This window comes from Borostomias antarcticus (assembly GCF_949987555.1).
Source record: "Borostomias antarcticus genome assembly, contig: scaffold_184, whole genome shotgun sequence".
NCBI classification, from domain to species: Eukaryota; Metazoa; Chordata; class Actinopteri; order Stomiiformes; family Stomiidae; genus Borostomias; species Borostomias antarcticus.
Window position 1 is genome coordinate 59,648 of NW_028175697.1, and position 14,741 is coordinate 74,388.

At 49.5% G+C, this 14,741-nt stretch overlaps 2 protein-coding genes across 3 annotated transcripts; one reads left to right on the plus strand and one right to left on the minus strand.

Moving 5' to 3' along the window:
* Nucleotides 1–5,213: 5,213 nt before the first annotated feature.
* taf12 (TAF12 RNA polymerase II, TATA box binding protein (TBP)-associated factor) lies at nucleotides 5,214–8,430 on the plus strand. Of its 2 annotated transcripts, XM_084463154.1 has the most exons (6): nucleotides 5,214–5,302; nucleotides 5,478–5,952; nucleotides 6,518–6,595; nucleotides 6,704–6,818; nucleotides 7,094–7,182; nucleotides 7,345–8,430. In XM_084463154.1, the coding sequence occupies exons 2-6, from the start codon at nucleotides 5,785–5,787 to the stop codon at nucleotides 7,378–7,380; spliced, it is 486 nt and encodes a 161-aa protein (XP_084319280.1). In that variant the 5' UTR covers nucleotides 5,214–5,302; nucleotides 5,478–5,784; the 3' UTR covers nucleotides 7,381–8,430. The 2 variants fall into 2 exon arrangements, with proteins under 2 accessions (XP_084319280.1, XP_084319281.1); XM_084463155.1 differs by lacking the exon at nucleotides 5,214–5,302 and having other exon boundaries at nucleotides 5,397–5,952.
* A 532-nt stretch (nucleotides 8,431–8,962) lies between these two features.
* Nucleotides 8,963–11,939, minus strand: rab42b (RAB42, member RAS oncogene family; the record flags this gene model as incomplete). Its single annotated transcript, XM_084463150.1, is given in 4 exon segments — nucleotides 8,963–9,223; nucleotides 9,225–9,396; nucleotides 11,198–11,421; nucleotides 11,848–11,939. Coding segments are annotated over 3 exon segments (651 nt in total). The 5' UTR covers nucleotides 11,416–11,421; nucleotides 11,848–11,939.
* Nucleotides 11,940–14,741: the final 2,802 nt, after the last annotated feature.

Sequence of the window (14,741 nt, forward strand, 5' to 3'; positions counted from 1 at the left end):
TAGATTTCCGAGACACTCCGAGAAAACGATTGCGGTTGAATAGGCCTCTATCTAGCGATCGTTATTCTTCTCTGGATGAATTCTAGCACGGAATTATCAGCCCTGTCATCAGATACGGCTTGTCATACAATAGCACGCCTAGGCCTAAGAACAACACGAGAAGAGGGCGGCCGGGTGGTTTCACTTCCCTCACGAGAAGAAACAATTAAAATGTACAGTAAACATATTGTCCCCCACCCTTGATGCGCCTTTCCTTTGTGGCAACGTAGGTAGGCTATGATAAACTACTCCCTAAATGAGAAGCCTAACATGTGGCTCTATAGAATGAGGCTAAGCCAGGACACCTAAGGCGACATATCTATGTGCATTTCAAAAGTAGACGTGTCCCTGGGTAGAATACATTAGGCTATATGTCTTCTACTAAATCACACAGTCTATAGTTTACGTGTTTTAAGCTAATGTTAATGAGAAAATAAAGGCAACGCTTTATAATACAGCCTGTGTTTTACCCGTGTCTTACCAGTGTCTTATCTGTGTCTTACACTGTGTTACCAATGTCTTACACTGTCTTACCAATGTCTTACACTCTTACCAATGTCTTACACTGTCTTACCCGTGTCTTACCAGTGTCTTACCAATGTCTTACATTGTCTTACCAATGTCTTACACTGTCTTACCAGTGTCTTACACTGTCTTACCAATGTCTTACACTGTCTTACCAATGTCTTACACTGTCTTACCAATGTCTTACACTGTCTTACCAATGTCTTACACTGTCTTACCCGTGTCTTACACTGTCTTACCAATGTCTTACACTGTCTTACCCGTGTCTTACACTGTCTTACCAGTGTCTTAGTGGGGAAACAAAAAGCCGAGAGCTGTACTGGGTGTACGACTGATTTAATGAGACACCGATGTCTATAATAAACAGTATTAGGCTACAGCTTTCACTTCTTGTTGCTGCACGGAGCAGCCATCTGGTCGGGTTAACAGAACGTGCGTGACACAGCTGGCTAATGTGTTCATGGACATATTCAACCTCTCCCTCTCTACTGGAATAGTCCATCCATCATTGTCCTGCCAAAGAAAAACATGGTAACATGCTTAATTGACTAGCGTCCTGTTGCCCTCACTTCTATAGTAACCAAATGCTTTGAGAGGCTTGTTAAAAGATCTAATCGTTTGCATGATACCGCCCACTCTGGACCCTTACCAATTTGCATACAAACAAAACGCCATATCCACAACACCTCTGACTCTCAATACAGGAGCCCCCCAGGGCTGTGTGCTGGGCCCTCTCTACTTCCTGTACACCTACAACTGTGTAGCCACGCGCAGCTCCACCAGGGACGATAATAGGCCCGATTACTAACACCGATGAGATGGCCTACAGGAGTAATGTGAACAACCTGACACAGCGATGCCAGGAGAACAACCTCCTTCTCAGCATCGACAAGACCAAGTCAACGCTCTCAAGGCAAGAGGAGCTGATTGTAGACTTTAGAAAGAAACCAGCCCCTGCAAATGGGAGGCGCATTAATACTGAAAATGGAATGATAGGTCCCAGGTGTGTGTTACAAAGTATTTTAACACGGCTTCCAGCCAATCAGAATCAAGAACCAGAACTAACCGTTGTATAATGGGAAATAAACACTAGTTCCTTCGCGAAGAAGGCACAGCAGAGTATGTACTTCCTGAGGCATCTGAAAATGTTCGGACTACCATAGAAAATGATGGTACTCTTCTACACCTCCGTCATCGAGTCCATCCTCACCTCCTCCATCACCACCTGGTACTCCACCGCTACAGCCAACCACAGCGCCAGACTACAGCGTGTCATCCAATCTGCCGAGAAGGTGATCGGCTGCAACCTATTGTATTTTAGATTGCTATTCTTGCACTTTGCCTTCAGCACTAGATTATGCTCTTAGTCACTTGTTTTAGAGAGAAGATGCACTTGTGAGTTCTAGCAAGTAGTAGTACATTGGCTTTTCCTACGTTAAATGCAATTATTGTTAGTCGTTTTGGATAAAAGCGTCTGCTAAATGACTGTAATGTACAGTAATGTAACCTGCCCTCCCTCCTGGTCCTGCACAACTCCAGGACTGTGAAGTGGGCCAGGAAGATTGCAGCCGACCCCTCCAACCCCGGCAATCATTTCTTTGTGCCCCTCCCCTCAGGCAGGAGGCTGCGGTCCATCAGGACACGTCTGCATGGAGAAGAGACAGCTTCGTCCCCACGGAGACAGCTTCGTCCCCACGGAGACAGCTTCGTCCCCACGGAGACAGCTTCTTCCCCACGGAGACAGCTTCGTCCCCACGGAGACAGCTTCGTCCCCACGGAGACAGCTTCGTCCCCACGGAGACAGCTTCTTCCCCACGGCCATCAGCGTCTTCAACAAGGCTTGTGTCACATATCACGCCGCACACACCATATACACATACACACACTCACATACACACACTCACATACACACACTCACATACACACACTCACATACACATTACACTCTGCACACTTATACACTGACTGCACTTTTTGTATAGCCTATAGTTTTTTCTTAGCTTATCCTTTTTTACACTAGCATTTTGTACTCGCTCTTTGCACTGTCCTGTCTTTGCACTGTCCTGTCTTTGCACTGTCCTGTCTTTGCACGGCCCTGTCTTTGCACTGTCCTGTCTTTGCACTGTCCTGTCTTTGCACTGTCCTGTCTTTGCCCTGTCCTGTCTTTGCACTGTCCTGTCTTTGCCCTGTCCTGTCTTTGCACTGTCCTGTCTTTGCACTGTCCTGTCTTTGCACTGTCCTGTCTTTGCACTGTCCTGTCTTTGCACTGTCCTGTCTTTGCACTGCCCTGTATTTGCACTGTCCTGTCTTTGCACTGTCCTGTCTTTGCACTGTCCTGTCTTTGCACTGTCCTGTCTTTGCACTGTCCTGTCTTTGCACTGTCCTGTCTTTGCACTGTCCTGTCTTTGCACTGCCCTGTATTTGCACTGTCCTGTCTTTGCACTGTCCTGTCTTTGCACTGTCCTGTCTTTGCACTGTCCTGTCTTTGCACTGCCCTGTATTTGCACTGTCCTGTCTTTGCACTGTCCTGTCTTTGCACTGTCCTGTCTTTGCACTGTCCTGTCTTTGCACTGTCCTGTCTTTGCACTGTCCTGTCTTTGCACTGTCCTGTCTTTGCACTGTCCTGTCTTTGCACTGTCCTGTCTTTGCACTGTCCTGTCTTTGCCCTGTCCTGTCTTTGCACTGTCCTGTCTCGTCCCTGCACCCTGTCCAATGTTCTTTCTATGTTATGCACCACGACCGAAAGAAAATTCCTAGTATGATGAGCACACACACACACACACACACACACACGTACACACACACACACACACACACACACACACACACACACACACACACACACACACACATACACACACACACTCAGCCTGTGCATACACAAACACATGCACATTTTATTATCTTGTATTTAATTATGTTGTTGCTACAAGGCCGAGGAGACAAAAAGGATATAAGGATAAAGGTCCTTGAATCTTGTTGTGGGCGGGTCATCAGGTCCATGGTCAAGGTTGGGGTAGGTGAGGTGGAAATCCCTGTTCAGGAAGCATTCCAGTTGATATTTCCAGTTGACATTTCCACCAGTGAACTTGAAAGTCCCAGTTCCCAAGACAAGAGTCTCCAATCTGAGTCTGGCACGCATATGAAAGTTTACATATGAAAGATAACACATATTTAAAATCCTAGTTACACATTGTAGTAGGGTGATACATTGTTGTCACGGTGAGGCATGTTGGAGTGCGGGAGGTACAGGAGGGAGAGGGCAGACATGCTCATGTGGTGAGGGTGGGTAGGTACAGGAGGGAGAGGGCAGACATGCTCATGTGGTGAGGATGGGGAGGTACAGGAGGGAGAGGGCAGACATGCTCATGTGGTGAGGGTGGGGAGGTACAGGAGGGAGAGGGCAGACATGCTCATGTGGTGAGGGTGGGGAGGTACAGGAGGGAGGGGCAGACATGCTCATGTGGTGAGGATGGGGAGGTACAGGAGGGAGAGGGCAGACATGCTCATGTGGTGAGGGTGGGGAGGTACAGGAGGGAGAGGGCAGACATGCTCATGTGGTGAGGGTGGGGGAGCCAGTTGTGTCTCTGAGGGTCCTTTTGGGCCATGGGAGTCACCAGTATGAGGTGGGGAGGGCGGTGGCAAGCTTTATGTTCGCTACTGGTCTACATCTTAGGGTGTGAGGGTCTGGGAGGGGTGTAGTACCGTGTCTGGCCAATGAAGAAGAAGAAGAAGAAGATACTGTTGTCAGCCACTAGAGGGCAGCAGAGGAACATCAGAACTGATCACCGGAAACACAACTTGGAAAAACGGAAGTTCTAAACAATAATCTGTTTTCTTGCGAAGCTGTGTGTGTTGCTAGTGAGCAAGTAGACGTGAACGGATTGTTCACTTTGGACTAAAACCTGCAAAACATCCCGTCCAAGACATTAAGACATGGGGAGATAGTGTTTGCTTGTTCAGGTATGGTATGAACGTCTCGATCCCAGGCATGTGTTGTTGGGGGACCTGGCTAGCTAGCTAGCATGCTAACGTGTCTGGATCATGCAAGCTAACTCTCTTAGCTTAGCTAGCTGGAGCTACAGTGAGTCTTCAGTTTGTTCATGTGCTTATGAGCGTCACGTTAGACACGTTTGCTATTTGATTGCCACTTTTATGTGACATTTGACTCGGCTAGGTAATGATCACAGCTAACATTAGCTATCTTTCTACTAGCATTAGCATTAGCTAGTAACGTTAACCAGTTAGAATAGCTAACTAGGATACAGGATGTATTTCTAGAATGTATTTGATATATCTAGCTAACTCACATTAGCCAACCAGCTTCAAGCTAGCTTGTTATGTAAGCAGGGGACATGACATTAACAGCCTCTCTCTGTTTCCAGAACCACGGACCTGGTCCTTCTAGAGGCCAAGCAGCCTCCTGACCCAGAGAGAGGTTCAGCCTCCTGACCCAGAGAGAGGTTCAGCCTCCTGACCCAGAGAGAGGTTCAGCCTCCTGACCCAGAGAGAGGTTCGGCCTCCTGACCCAGAGAGAGGTTCAGCCTCCTGACCCAGAGAGAGGTTCAGCCTCCTGACCCAGAGAGAGGTTCGGCCTCCTGACCCAGAGAGAGGTTCAGCCTCCTGACCCAGAGAGAGGTTCGGCCTCCTGACCCAGAGAGAGGTTCAGCCTCCTGACCCAGAGAGAGGTTCGGCCTCCTGACCCAGAGAGAGGTTCGGCCTCCTGACCCAGAGAGAGGTTCGGCCTCCTGACCCAGAGAGAGGTTCGGCCTCCTGACCCAGAGAGAGGTTCGGCCTCCTGACCCAGAGAGAGGTTCGGCCTCCTGACCCAGAGAGAGGTTCGGCCTCCTGACCCAGAGAGAGGTTCGGCCTCCTGACCCAGAGAGAGGTTCGGCCTTCTGACCCAGAGAGAGGTTCGGCCTCCTGACCCAGAGAGAGGTTCCGCCTCCTGACCCAGAGAGAGGTTCCGCCTCCTGACCCAGAGAGAGGTTCCGCCTCCTGACCCAGAGAGAGGTTCCGCCTCCTGACCCAGAGAGAGGTTCGGCCTCCTGACCCAGAGAGAGGTTCGGCCTCCTGACCCAGAGAGAGGTTCGGCCTCCTGACCCAGAGAGAGGTTCAGCCTCCTGACCCAGAGAGAGGTTCGGCCTCCTGACCCAGAGAGAGGTTCGGCCTCCTGACCCAGAGAGAGGTTCGGCCGCCTGACGCCAGACGGGTCAGATTATGACCCAGTACCAACCGCAGACCAACCGTGCTACCTTCTTCAGCGTGAAACCCGAGGCTTCCTCCACGCCGCCTCTCGCCACCAGCATGGCCAACAGCACAGCTGTCCCGGGGAAGGCTCTGGGCACATCTGGCCCTGCTGGTCGAGTCAGTCCAGAGGGAACCCAGGTGAGCTATAACCCTAATACCCTGCTAATACACTACTTGGTAATAAATTGTTGTGTTATTCAGCCTTACTGTTCGTCTGGGTGTCCAGTGTTGTGACGTTAAACCTTAACTCTCAAAATGCCCCTGAGAATTCTGGATGTTGTAGTATAACTGGCATGGCGCACGTTCAAATTAAGCGTTCGTTCGTGTTTTCTTTGAGAGGTTAAACTTGAATGGAGAGCCCCTCTTTGATCAATACTGATTTTCTGGATGATATATTTTTGATGTAGTCCCACTAGTACAACCTTATGTAACGTTAGTCAGAAGTAAAAGGGCCTCCGGTATTCAATTGATTAATTCAATCATACTATTACATTCCCCCTAGTCCAGCGTCCATTTTTGCTCAGCAAACGACCTTCTCAGACCGTTGGCTTATGTTATGCAAAAGTCCGCGCCGAACACAAAGCTAACTGAAAAAAAGTTTCAAATAGTTTGCGGACGCTCGCCAACGTTGGCCATGTTCGCTGAATTTGAACGCAGCTCAGCTCTCTAGTGCTTCCAACAACACACCTCCGCTTCTACCCAGGTGCTCAGCAAGAAGAAGCTGCAAGACCTGGTGAGGGAGATCGACCCCAACGAGCAGCTGGACGAAGACGTGGAGGAGGTCGGTAGTTCGCCTTAACACCGACGGGCCCCTGTGTGTTACGTTAATGAGTTAGAACACGCCCCCTGACCCGAATGTAACACCCCTCGCCCCCGTCTCTTCTGTCAGATGCTGCTGCAGATCGCAGACGACTTCATCGAGAGCGTGGTGACGGCGGCCTGTCAGCTGGCTCGCCACCGCAAGTCCAACACCTTGGAGGTGAAGGACGTGCAGCTGCATCTAGGTGAGCCTCGGGGCCGGCGCCGACAGCACGGGGGTTTGGGGCCGATCGAACGGCGCCTGTAGTCGGGGTCCCTGGCAAAGGCCCGGTTAGTTCTGGCGCCGGACGCGTCTGGAGAGAAACGGTCTTTTTCAGATGCGGGCGCAAATCAACGCCTCGATTTCACAGTTCAGGAGAGAATGGCTGAAGGCTTTTATTGATTCCATTGTGTGTACTCTGCTCCTTCCCTCTCTCTCCCTCCTTCCCTCTCCCTCTCCCTCTCCCTCTCCCTCCCTCAGAGCGCCAGTGGAACATGTGGATTCCTGGCTATGGTTCGGATGAGATCCGGACGTACAAGAAGGCTTGTACCACAGAGGCCCACAAACAGGTCAGTTCACCAGCCTCTGGTTCTGACCTCATGCTGAGAACAACTCCTCAGTACCCACGCCGAACGATGGTGGTGATCGTTCTCGGACGCTCGCCGGCGGTTCTTTCCGCAGCGCCTCCGGGCGGACATGTTAAATAACCATTTGAATGTGTTCCTTTTCAGAGAATGGCACTGATCCGCAAAACAACCAAAAAGTAGCAAGACCCGGACGGAAGCAACGTCTCACCCCCACTCTCTGTGCTTCGGATTTGAACGAGGGGTCGTTGGGGATATTTTGTGAAGAAAATCTGTGGTTAGGATCGAGGGGGGCGTGACCTGTAGGCCGGTATGTCTGGTGCTCTGGGCTTCTCTCCTCTGCATCATCTCCCCCTATCATTTTACTGTGGCGTACCAGCACCTTCACACAAGCTTCCTGACCGCTCCTTTTCGGAGTGCTGGTCACCACCGGCTGACCAGACGGAGAGGCCCTCCTCGCTCGTTGTGTGTGGTCAGCACACACGGGTGTGGAGGCTTGTTTGGGGACACATTGCATCCACCATGCCTTTTTTTTTATATCCAGTAGTATAGAGAGACGCCCATGTGATTGACTGTGCTGTCTGCTCGATAAATATGTCTTTGTTGAAATTGTCTTGCCATTGGATAGATACGTAGTGCGGAAATCTTTGGAAAAGCACAATGTGTTCCAGACGTACGGCATATTGTGACTTTCCTGTCCTCCCTGTAAATATTCGCCCCATCTAGAGAGTATTGGTTGAATTAGTTTAAGGGGGTTAACTTCAAATTCACGTGATGGCCATAACACATTCTCCCACCTTTTCCCTTTCCTTTGTCTAGCATGCGTTTGCTGTTGTGTTTAGTGTTTTGAATGTAGTAGGTCTTTTGCCGCATAAGCAAGCCGTCTCTCTTTGTGTAGCGTCGGACAAGCGCGTTCAGCTTGAGTTCGTTTCCACAAAGACAGCTCGTCTGCCGCGGGGATCTGCTGTAACGTCTCCTTCATAGCCGAGTTGAACTTGTCCCCGGTATTGTCTCTTCATATGATGTCACTAATAAATAACTGATATTCAAAAGGAGTAAGTATTTGTGTAAAGTATGGCTTGTATTGCCAGACTGCAGTGCGATGGGCTTGGGTAAGGGTCTTCCTTTGGGCATGCGTGGGGGAGTTGAATCACGTTTTGGTCTTTGTATGGCAGTGTTTTAGTTTAACCTGTGTTCTTTTTATTCCATAAATAAAAGAAGATTCATATTTCACTTGGCGTTTGGTTGAGTCTTTATTGTACTCGACGTTCACTCTCGTCATTAGGACACTCAATTTGTCTTGGTTCACACACACACAACACCACCATGACAGTTCATCATCCAAGGGAATAGTAGGCTACAACAATATGGATGACAAGTAGTGGAGGAGTCAGAATGAGTGTCCATTGCAACCCGTAGTCAGCAGGATACCTTTATAACAGAACATTGGGAAACAACTATATTATATTCCAATTAGACCCTTCTCTTATATTCAGGCAAACTTCATCCAAAAGTATTTGTACATTACAGGAACATGTTTTTTATGAATCACAACATTGCTCTGTCCATCTTTTTAACCCTGATAGCTAAAGATCAAGATAACCAGTGACAACGAAGATGCCCCTGACGATGTCAGATTTGAAAGAGCAGAGCTCGTCTCGTCACGCGGTCCGAGAGGCGCTCCAGAGCGTCCGCACACAGCCACCACGCCCGGTCCGGAAGATCCCGGTTCTGTGAGAGAGGCGCGTTCGGCGGGCCTGCCAGGTCAGCAGCACTTCTTTCCGCTCTCGGCCGGCGCGCCGCTGCCCCTCTGAACCCCGGGTTTCAGCAGCGGGGCGGAGCACTTGACGCCGTCCCAGCCCTCGCGCAGCTCCACCTCGCCGCTCAGCAGGCCCTGGTAGACCTCGCGCGCCAGCAGCTCGAAGGTTTCCGCCACCCGCTGGCCCGTCTTGGCCGAGGCCTCGACGTACGACATGCCCAGCTGACCGGCCAGCACCTGGGCCTCCTCGCGGGCCACCTCCCGCTCCCCGGGGCCGGTCGCTCTTGTGGCCCACCAGGACGAAGAGCACGGCGTGGGGCCGCACGCGCTCGCACACCTCGGCGTGCCACTCCCGCACGTGCTCGAAGGAGGCGCGGTTGGTCAGGTCGAAGACCAGGAGGCCGCCAACGGAGTTACGATAGTAGGACCTGGTCACTGACCTGAGAGAGAGATGGAGGGAGGGGACAGAGAGAGAGAGAGAGTGAGAGAGATGGGGAGAGGAGACAGAGAGAGAGAGAGAGAGAGATGGAGGGAGGGGACAGAGAGAGAGAGAGAGATGGGGGGAGAGGAGAGAGAGATGGAGGGAGGAGAGAGAGATGTAAGGAGATGAGACAGAGAGATGGGGAAGAGGACAGAGAGAGAGAGAGAGAGAGAGAGATGGAGGGAGGGGACAGAGAGAGAGAGAGAGATGGGGGGAGAGGAGAGAGAGATGGAGGGAGGAGAGAGAGATGTAAGGAGATGAGACAGAGAGATGGGGAAGAGGACAGAGAGAGAGAGAGAGAAGGATGGGGAGAGAGATGGAGGGAGGAGAGAGGGGGAGGGAGAGAAAGACAGAAAGTCAGACATACAGACAAGGAGAAGGAAGACACCGTGTTACTGATCAATGAGAATAACAGGAAGCTGTGTGGGTGTCATGACCTGAGTTTTAGTACAGGAGTCAGGACGACGTGGCCAAGTTCTCTCAGTTACCTAGTAGGACTAGGCTTAGCCTATATACTGTAGATTTCCATTCCTAATGTGCACATTAAATGACATTTCACAAGGCCAGTTTTTACAGCACACAACCAATTCAGGAAAGTGTCCCCAAGTCACAGCAAACAGAGACCACTTAAAGTAAATTACATAATCATTGATAAGTCCTTCAGGGATTGCTTGCTCCTTGAAAAGCCGTCACCAAAATATCAATCTGCCAAATGTAAGATTTAGCCAGATAAACTGTTCTTCAGTGTGTCTGAGGAGAACGTTGTTTGATTGAGCTTAGCCTAGGTGACTCATAGAGGATCGTCGGGGTGGATCAGAAACAAGATGGCGGGAGGCGAACACAAACAAGCCCAGGCCGGAGCACATTCTGGAAGGTTCCGTAACTATTGCCATGTTATGTTCTGAGAATAGTTCTTTCCACAGAGAGGTGTGTTTTTCTGTACATCGTGTCGTTCATTTTGCCGAGTACAGAACAGCTCAGCCCAGGTGTACATTACAGAACATGCAGTCAGGAGGTGGAGGATCTCACGTTCCTCACTAATGCATTTCATCCATTGTGTTCTCAGAATGTACCTTAAGGCACATTTGGGTGAATAGTCTCGTACCCAAATTAAGGGGTCAGGTTACCTCTGTAGTACCATGGTTACAGCTGCTAACTTTTGCATGGCCTCTGTGTGATGCTGATTTGATCTGAGGTTTGAACTCTCCTGGGAAAACTCTTCACCTGTCCTCTGTGTTCCGATCCTGCCTCTTCAGTTCCCATCTCACGGGTTTGGACAATAATGAAAAAACTCACTGGAAATACTGTCCAGCATCAACTAGAGTTGGAAACAGTCTCCAAGATGCCTTACTTTAAAGTTTTGGCAAACAAAAAGTGCATTGTGCTGCTACTTTTATTCGTGGTTTTCAATACAAAACGTGGTGAAGTGATTTCAGTGTGTATCAGTAGTTTTTGAACATTTTCAGCACATTTGAACCATACCACGATACTACTGATAACCGTGATAATTTTGGTCACTATAATCGTGATGTGAAATTTTCAATTCACTCAAAGACAAGTTTTATGCGGCAACCAAAAGCAACGGTATCGTCAACCGAGCGCAAACCTCACACGATCGGATGACGTACTGTTATTGTTGAACAGCGTGACGGTCGGTGACACGGTTCGATCGAGTAGTCATGTTGAGGCGGCCCCGACGCTCACCTGAACCTCTCCTGACCGGCCGTGTCCCAGAACTGGATCTTGACCCTGACGCTCACCTGAACCTCTCCTGACCGGCCGTGTCCCAGAACTGGATCTTGACCCTGACGCCGGGCACCACCTCGTGGAAGTGGACGTAGAAGTCCACGCCCACCGTCTGGTTGATGCTCTCCAGGAACATGTCCTCCGTGTAGCGCTTCAGCAGCGACGACTTGCCCACCGTCGAGTCCCCCAGCATGATGATCCTGAACTGGTACAGCCACTGAGACGGGTCCATGATGACCTGGATGGACAGAGGGGAGGGGGGGGGGGGGGCACCGTAGAGATGGAGGGAGACGGAGGTGTGGAGAGAGGGCAGATGCAGACTGATGATAGAGAGATGCAGACTGATGATGGAGAGATGCAGACTGATGATGGAGAGATACAGACTGATGATGGAGAGATACAGACTGATGATGGAGATACAGACTGATGATGAAGAGATACAGACTGATGATGGAGAGATGCAGACTGATGATGGAGAGATGGAAAGATGGAGGGAGAGGTGGAGGGGAGCGCAGGAGGTCAAGGGAGGAGAAGACCGAGGGGACGGTGAAGAGACGGAGACGAGATGGAGAGATCCTCGGGCGTGGAGGTGGGAGGAGAGTACAGAGCAGGTTGAACGGCTGGAGACGGAGGTATAGACGGGCGGAGCGACGTACACACTTACGGGAGGCGTAGAGAGGAGAGAGCTCCCCACTTCGGAGAGCCCAATGAGGAGAGGCTGGTTCCCACACGCTCCCACTGTGGAGAAATGGCAGGCGAGCCACTCCTCATAAATCCAGCGCGTAGCCTGAGCCCACGACCGACGCCCTCACATTGTTCACCTGCAGCTCAAGCCTATTTTCCGGAGAGTGTGTGTCGGATAGTCCCAGATACCGGGGGCAGGCGCTCAGAGAATTCACATGTAGAAGAATGTCCGTTCCACGCGGCGTAGAGTTCCTTGACTTGTCGTTTGTGCCTTCCTCATCCGTGCTGCTGATCTTGAGTAATACTGGAAGCTGTGTGTGTGTGTGTGTGTGTGTGTTCTCAGTAGATGGGTGGAGACTCACAAAGATTAACCTTGCCTGTTGATACTTGACAAAGAGAGGGTGTGTAAGAGCAAGGGAAGAGGGAGAGAGAGAGAGAGAGAGGGGGGGGTGTACAGGGGAAAGAGAGAGAGAGGGAGGAAGTTGTCTCTGTCTGAGGAGGGGAGGGAGGGAGGGAGGGAGGGAGGGAGGAGAGGAAGGGCGTGTGTGTTCAGTAGCACCCTATCGAGAAAATTCTTGTGTATCCTGCTGTCACCGTCCAGTGTGATGTGTCATAAAGCGATCATAACCAGTAGGGCAGGGTTCACGCTCCACAGCTCCTGCTGTCTAGTGAACCGTACGCCGTAGCGCACTGTATACCGCCACAGTACGGCTCATCTAAAGGGGAAGTTGACAACAATGCAACACAAACTCTCCCAGGACAGACTAGGAAGGGCTGAATACCAACTGCTGTTTGTTGGAAGCGGTCCAGCTATATGTACCACAGAGGTCAAACTGGGTTTATGTCTTTTTGTGGGACTGATATTTCCTCAGATTCTGCTGCTAATGCAGTCAAAGAGCCGGTGTCTCTCTCAGGGGAAGTGGTACACAATGCAGTACATTTTATTTGACATTTGATTTGACCCTGAGGAAAATCCCTGTGACTCACCGACACCTCAGCCAGAGAAGAAAAGCAGAAACCAAAAGGATCTGTTCTTCCAGAACACGCTAGAACCTTCCCTGCGGGCGGCTACACTATATTTGACTTACTTTACATAGTAGACTTTCCAAATAGCAAACACACAAATCCACCACACGCTGGGCATGTTTCATAGCTTCTCAACAATATGTACTTTGACAATCCATAATGCAGTTTGAGCTTGAGCCCAAAGACGTGGAAGTGAAGATAGGAGTGTTTACACAGTGACCTCGGTGTTGAACTATTCTGTACACACGCATGGTTTGTACCACAGCTACTACAGGCCCTCCATACTTATATATAAAATGTCATAGAGCAACAACCTAACCAGAGTGAGGGCACAAACAGGAAGTTGTGCAATGCAGGACACGGGTACCTGTGTTCAGAATCATACATGCATTGGAATCTGAATTCGGACTCAGAGGACTTAAATACGTACGGACTTTGAACCAAAACAGTCACTACCAATCACGCTTATCAGCTAACATGTCAGCTATCACCTGACCTGAGACGTTTGTTGGGGTCTGAGTTGGGAACGTAAGACTGTTGACCACTAGGGGGAGTAAGAAAATCTGATGAAGTTCAGACTGTTGACCACTAGGGGGAGTAAGACAACCTGATGAAGTTCAGACTGTTGACCACTAGGGGGAGTAAGACAACCTGATGAAGTTCAGACTGTTGACCACTAGGGGGAGTAAGAAAATCTGATGAAGTTCAGACTGTTGACCACTAGGGGGAGTAAGACAAGCTGATGGTCAGACGACCGAAACGTTGTAACCATTAAATGCCCTACGAGGAGTTTCGGGAAGCGGAAGTGTTTTCCGACCCCAAAAGACCACATTTCCCATGAGCCTCCCCGCGTCGTAAACCTTAGCTACCTGAGCCAGGTGTTTTGAAGACGGAACGATGGCCACCGACGAGGTAATTACATAGGTCAAATAGGAGTCATATTTGAGTCAAATGGTGTAACTGGTTACACCATTTGACATTTACATTAAAAATCAAATTTGTCAGGCATTTACATGGACACCCATGAAAGCTAGCTAGTTTTATGATAAAGATCAATAATCAATGTTTTTCACTGTTTACACCAATTTCCACTGGTTACACCATTTGACATGTAAACCTAATCATACCTGACCATACCCTAAAATGTCAAATTATCTCAATATTTCTAAGAGAGTTACTAACCTTGACATGCAACCATGAAGAGCAGAGAGGGGTCCTTCTCTGTGATACATTTCCCACCAAAATTGTCTTCTTGTAAAAAAACAACAACAACATCCTTATATGGTGGTTACACCATCTAGATCAGGCATTCCCAAACTGTGAGGCGGGCCTCCCCTGGGGGGCCCCAAAGAAATTCAGGGGAGGCGGGGAGGGATGGTTAGAAGGAAGAAAAAAAAAAAAAATTTGTTGAATTTTCTATGGTTTTTATAAATATTAAACGTGATTTTAAAGGTCAGAAAATCAAGATAAATAATGGGAGAGATATATACAAAATTTGTAGAGAGATCCTCCCCCCGCATGTATTGTGCGAAAACGTCATAACGTTAACTAGCAACAGGTGCCACCGAGCCAACTTAGCTGTGTAACGTTATGGGCTAGCTAACGCTGCCTTGCAAAATGGACACATTTCGGGGGTTGGAGGGGCCGTGTGGGGGCAGTGTGTCACTGTTTTCAGAGGGGAGGCCCACATTGATGGAGTTTGGGAACCCATCTTATGTAAGTGGACCTGACTGACATGATTCCCTGGATTATTTATAATATCCAGAACAATATCGTTCCACTTCTTTTATTAACTTTAAAATAGTTATTATGTAAGATTATGCCAAACTAGTTTATATGTTTGTTTGT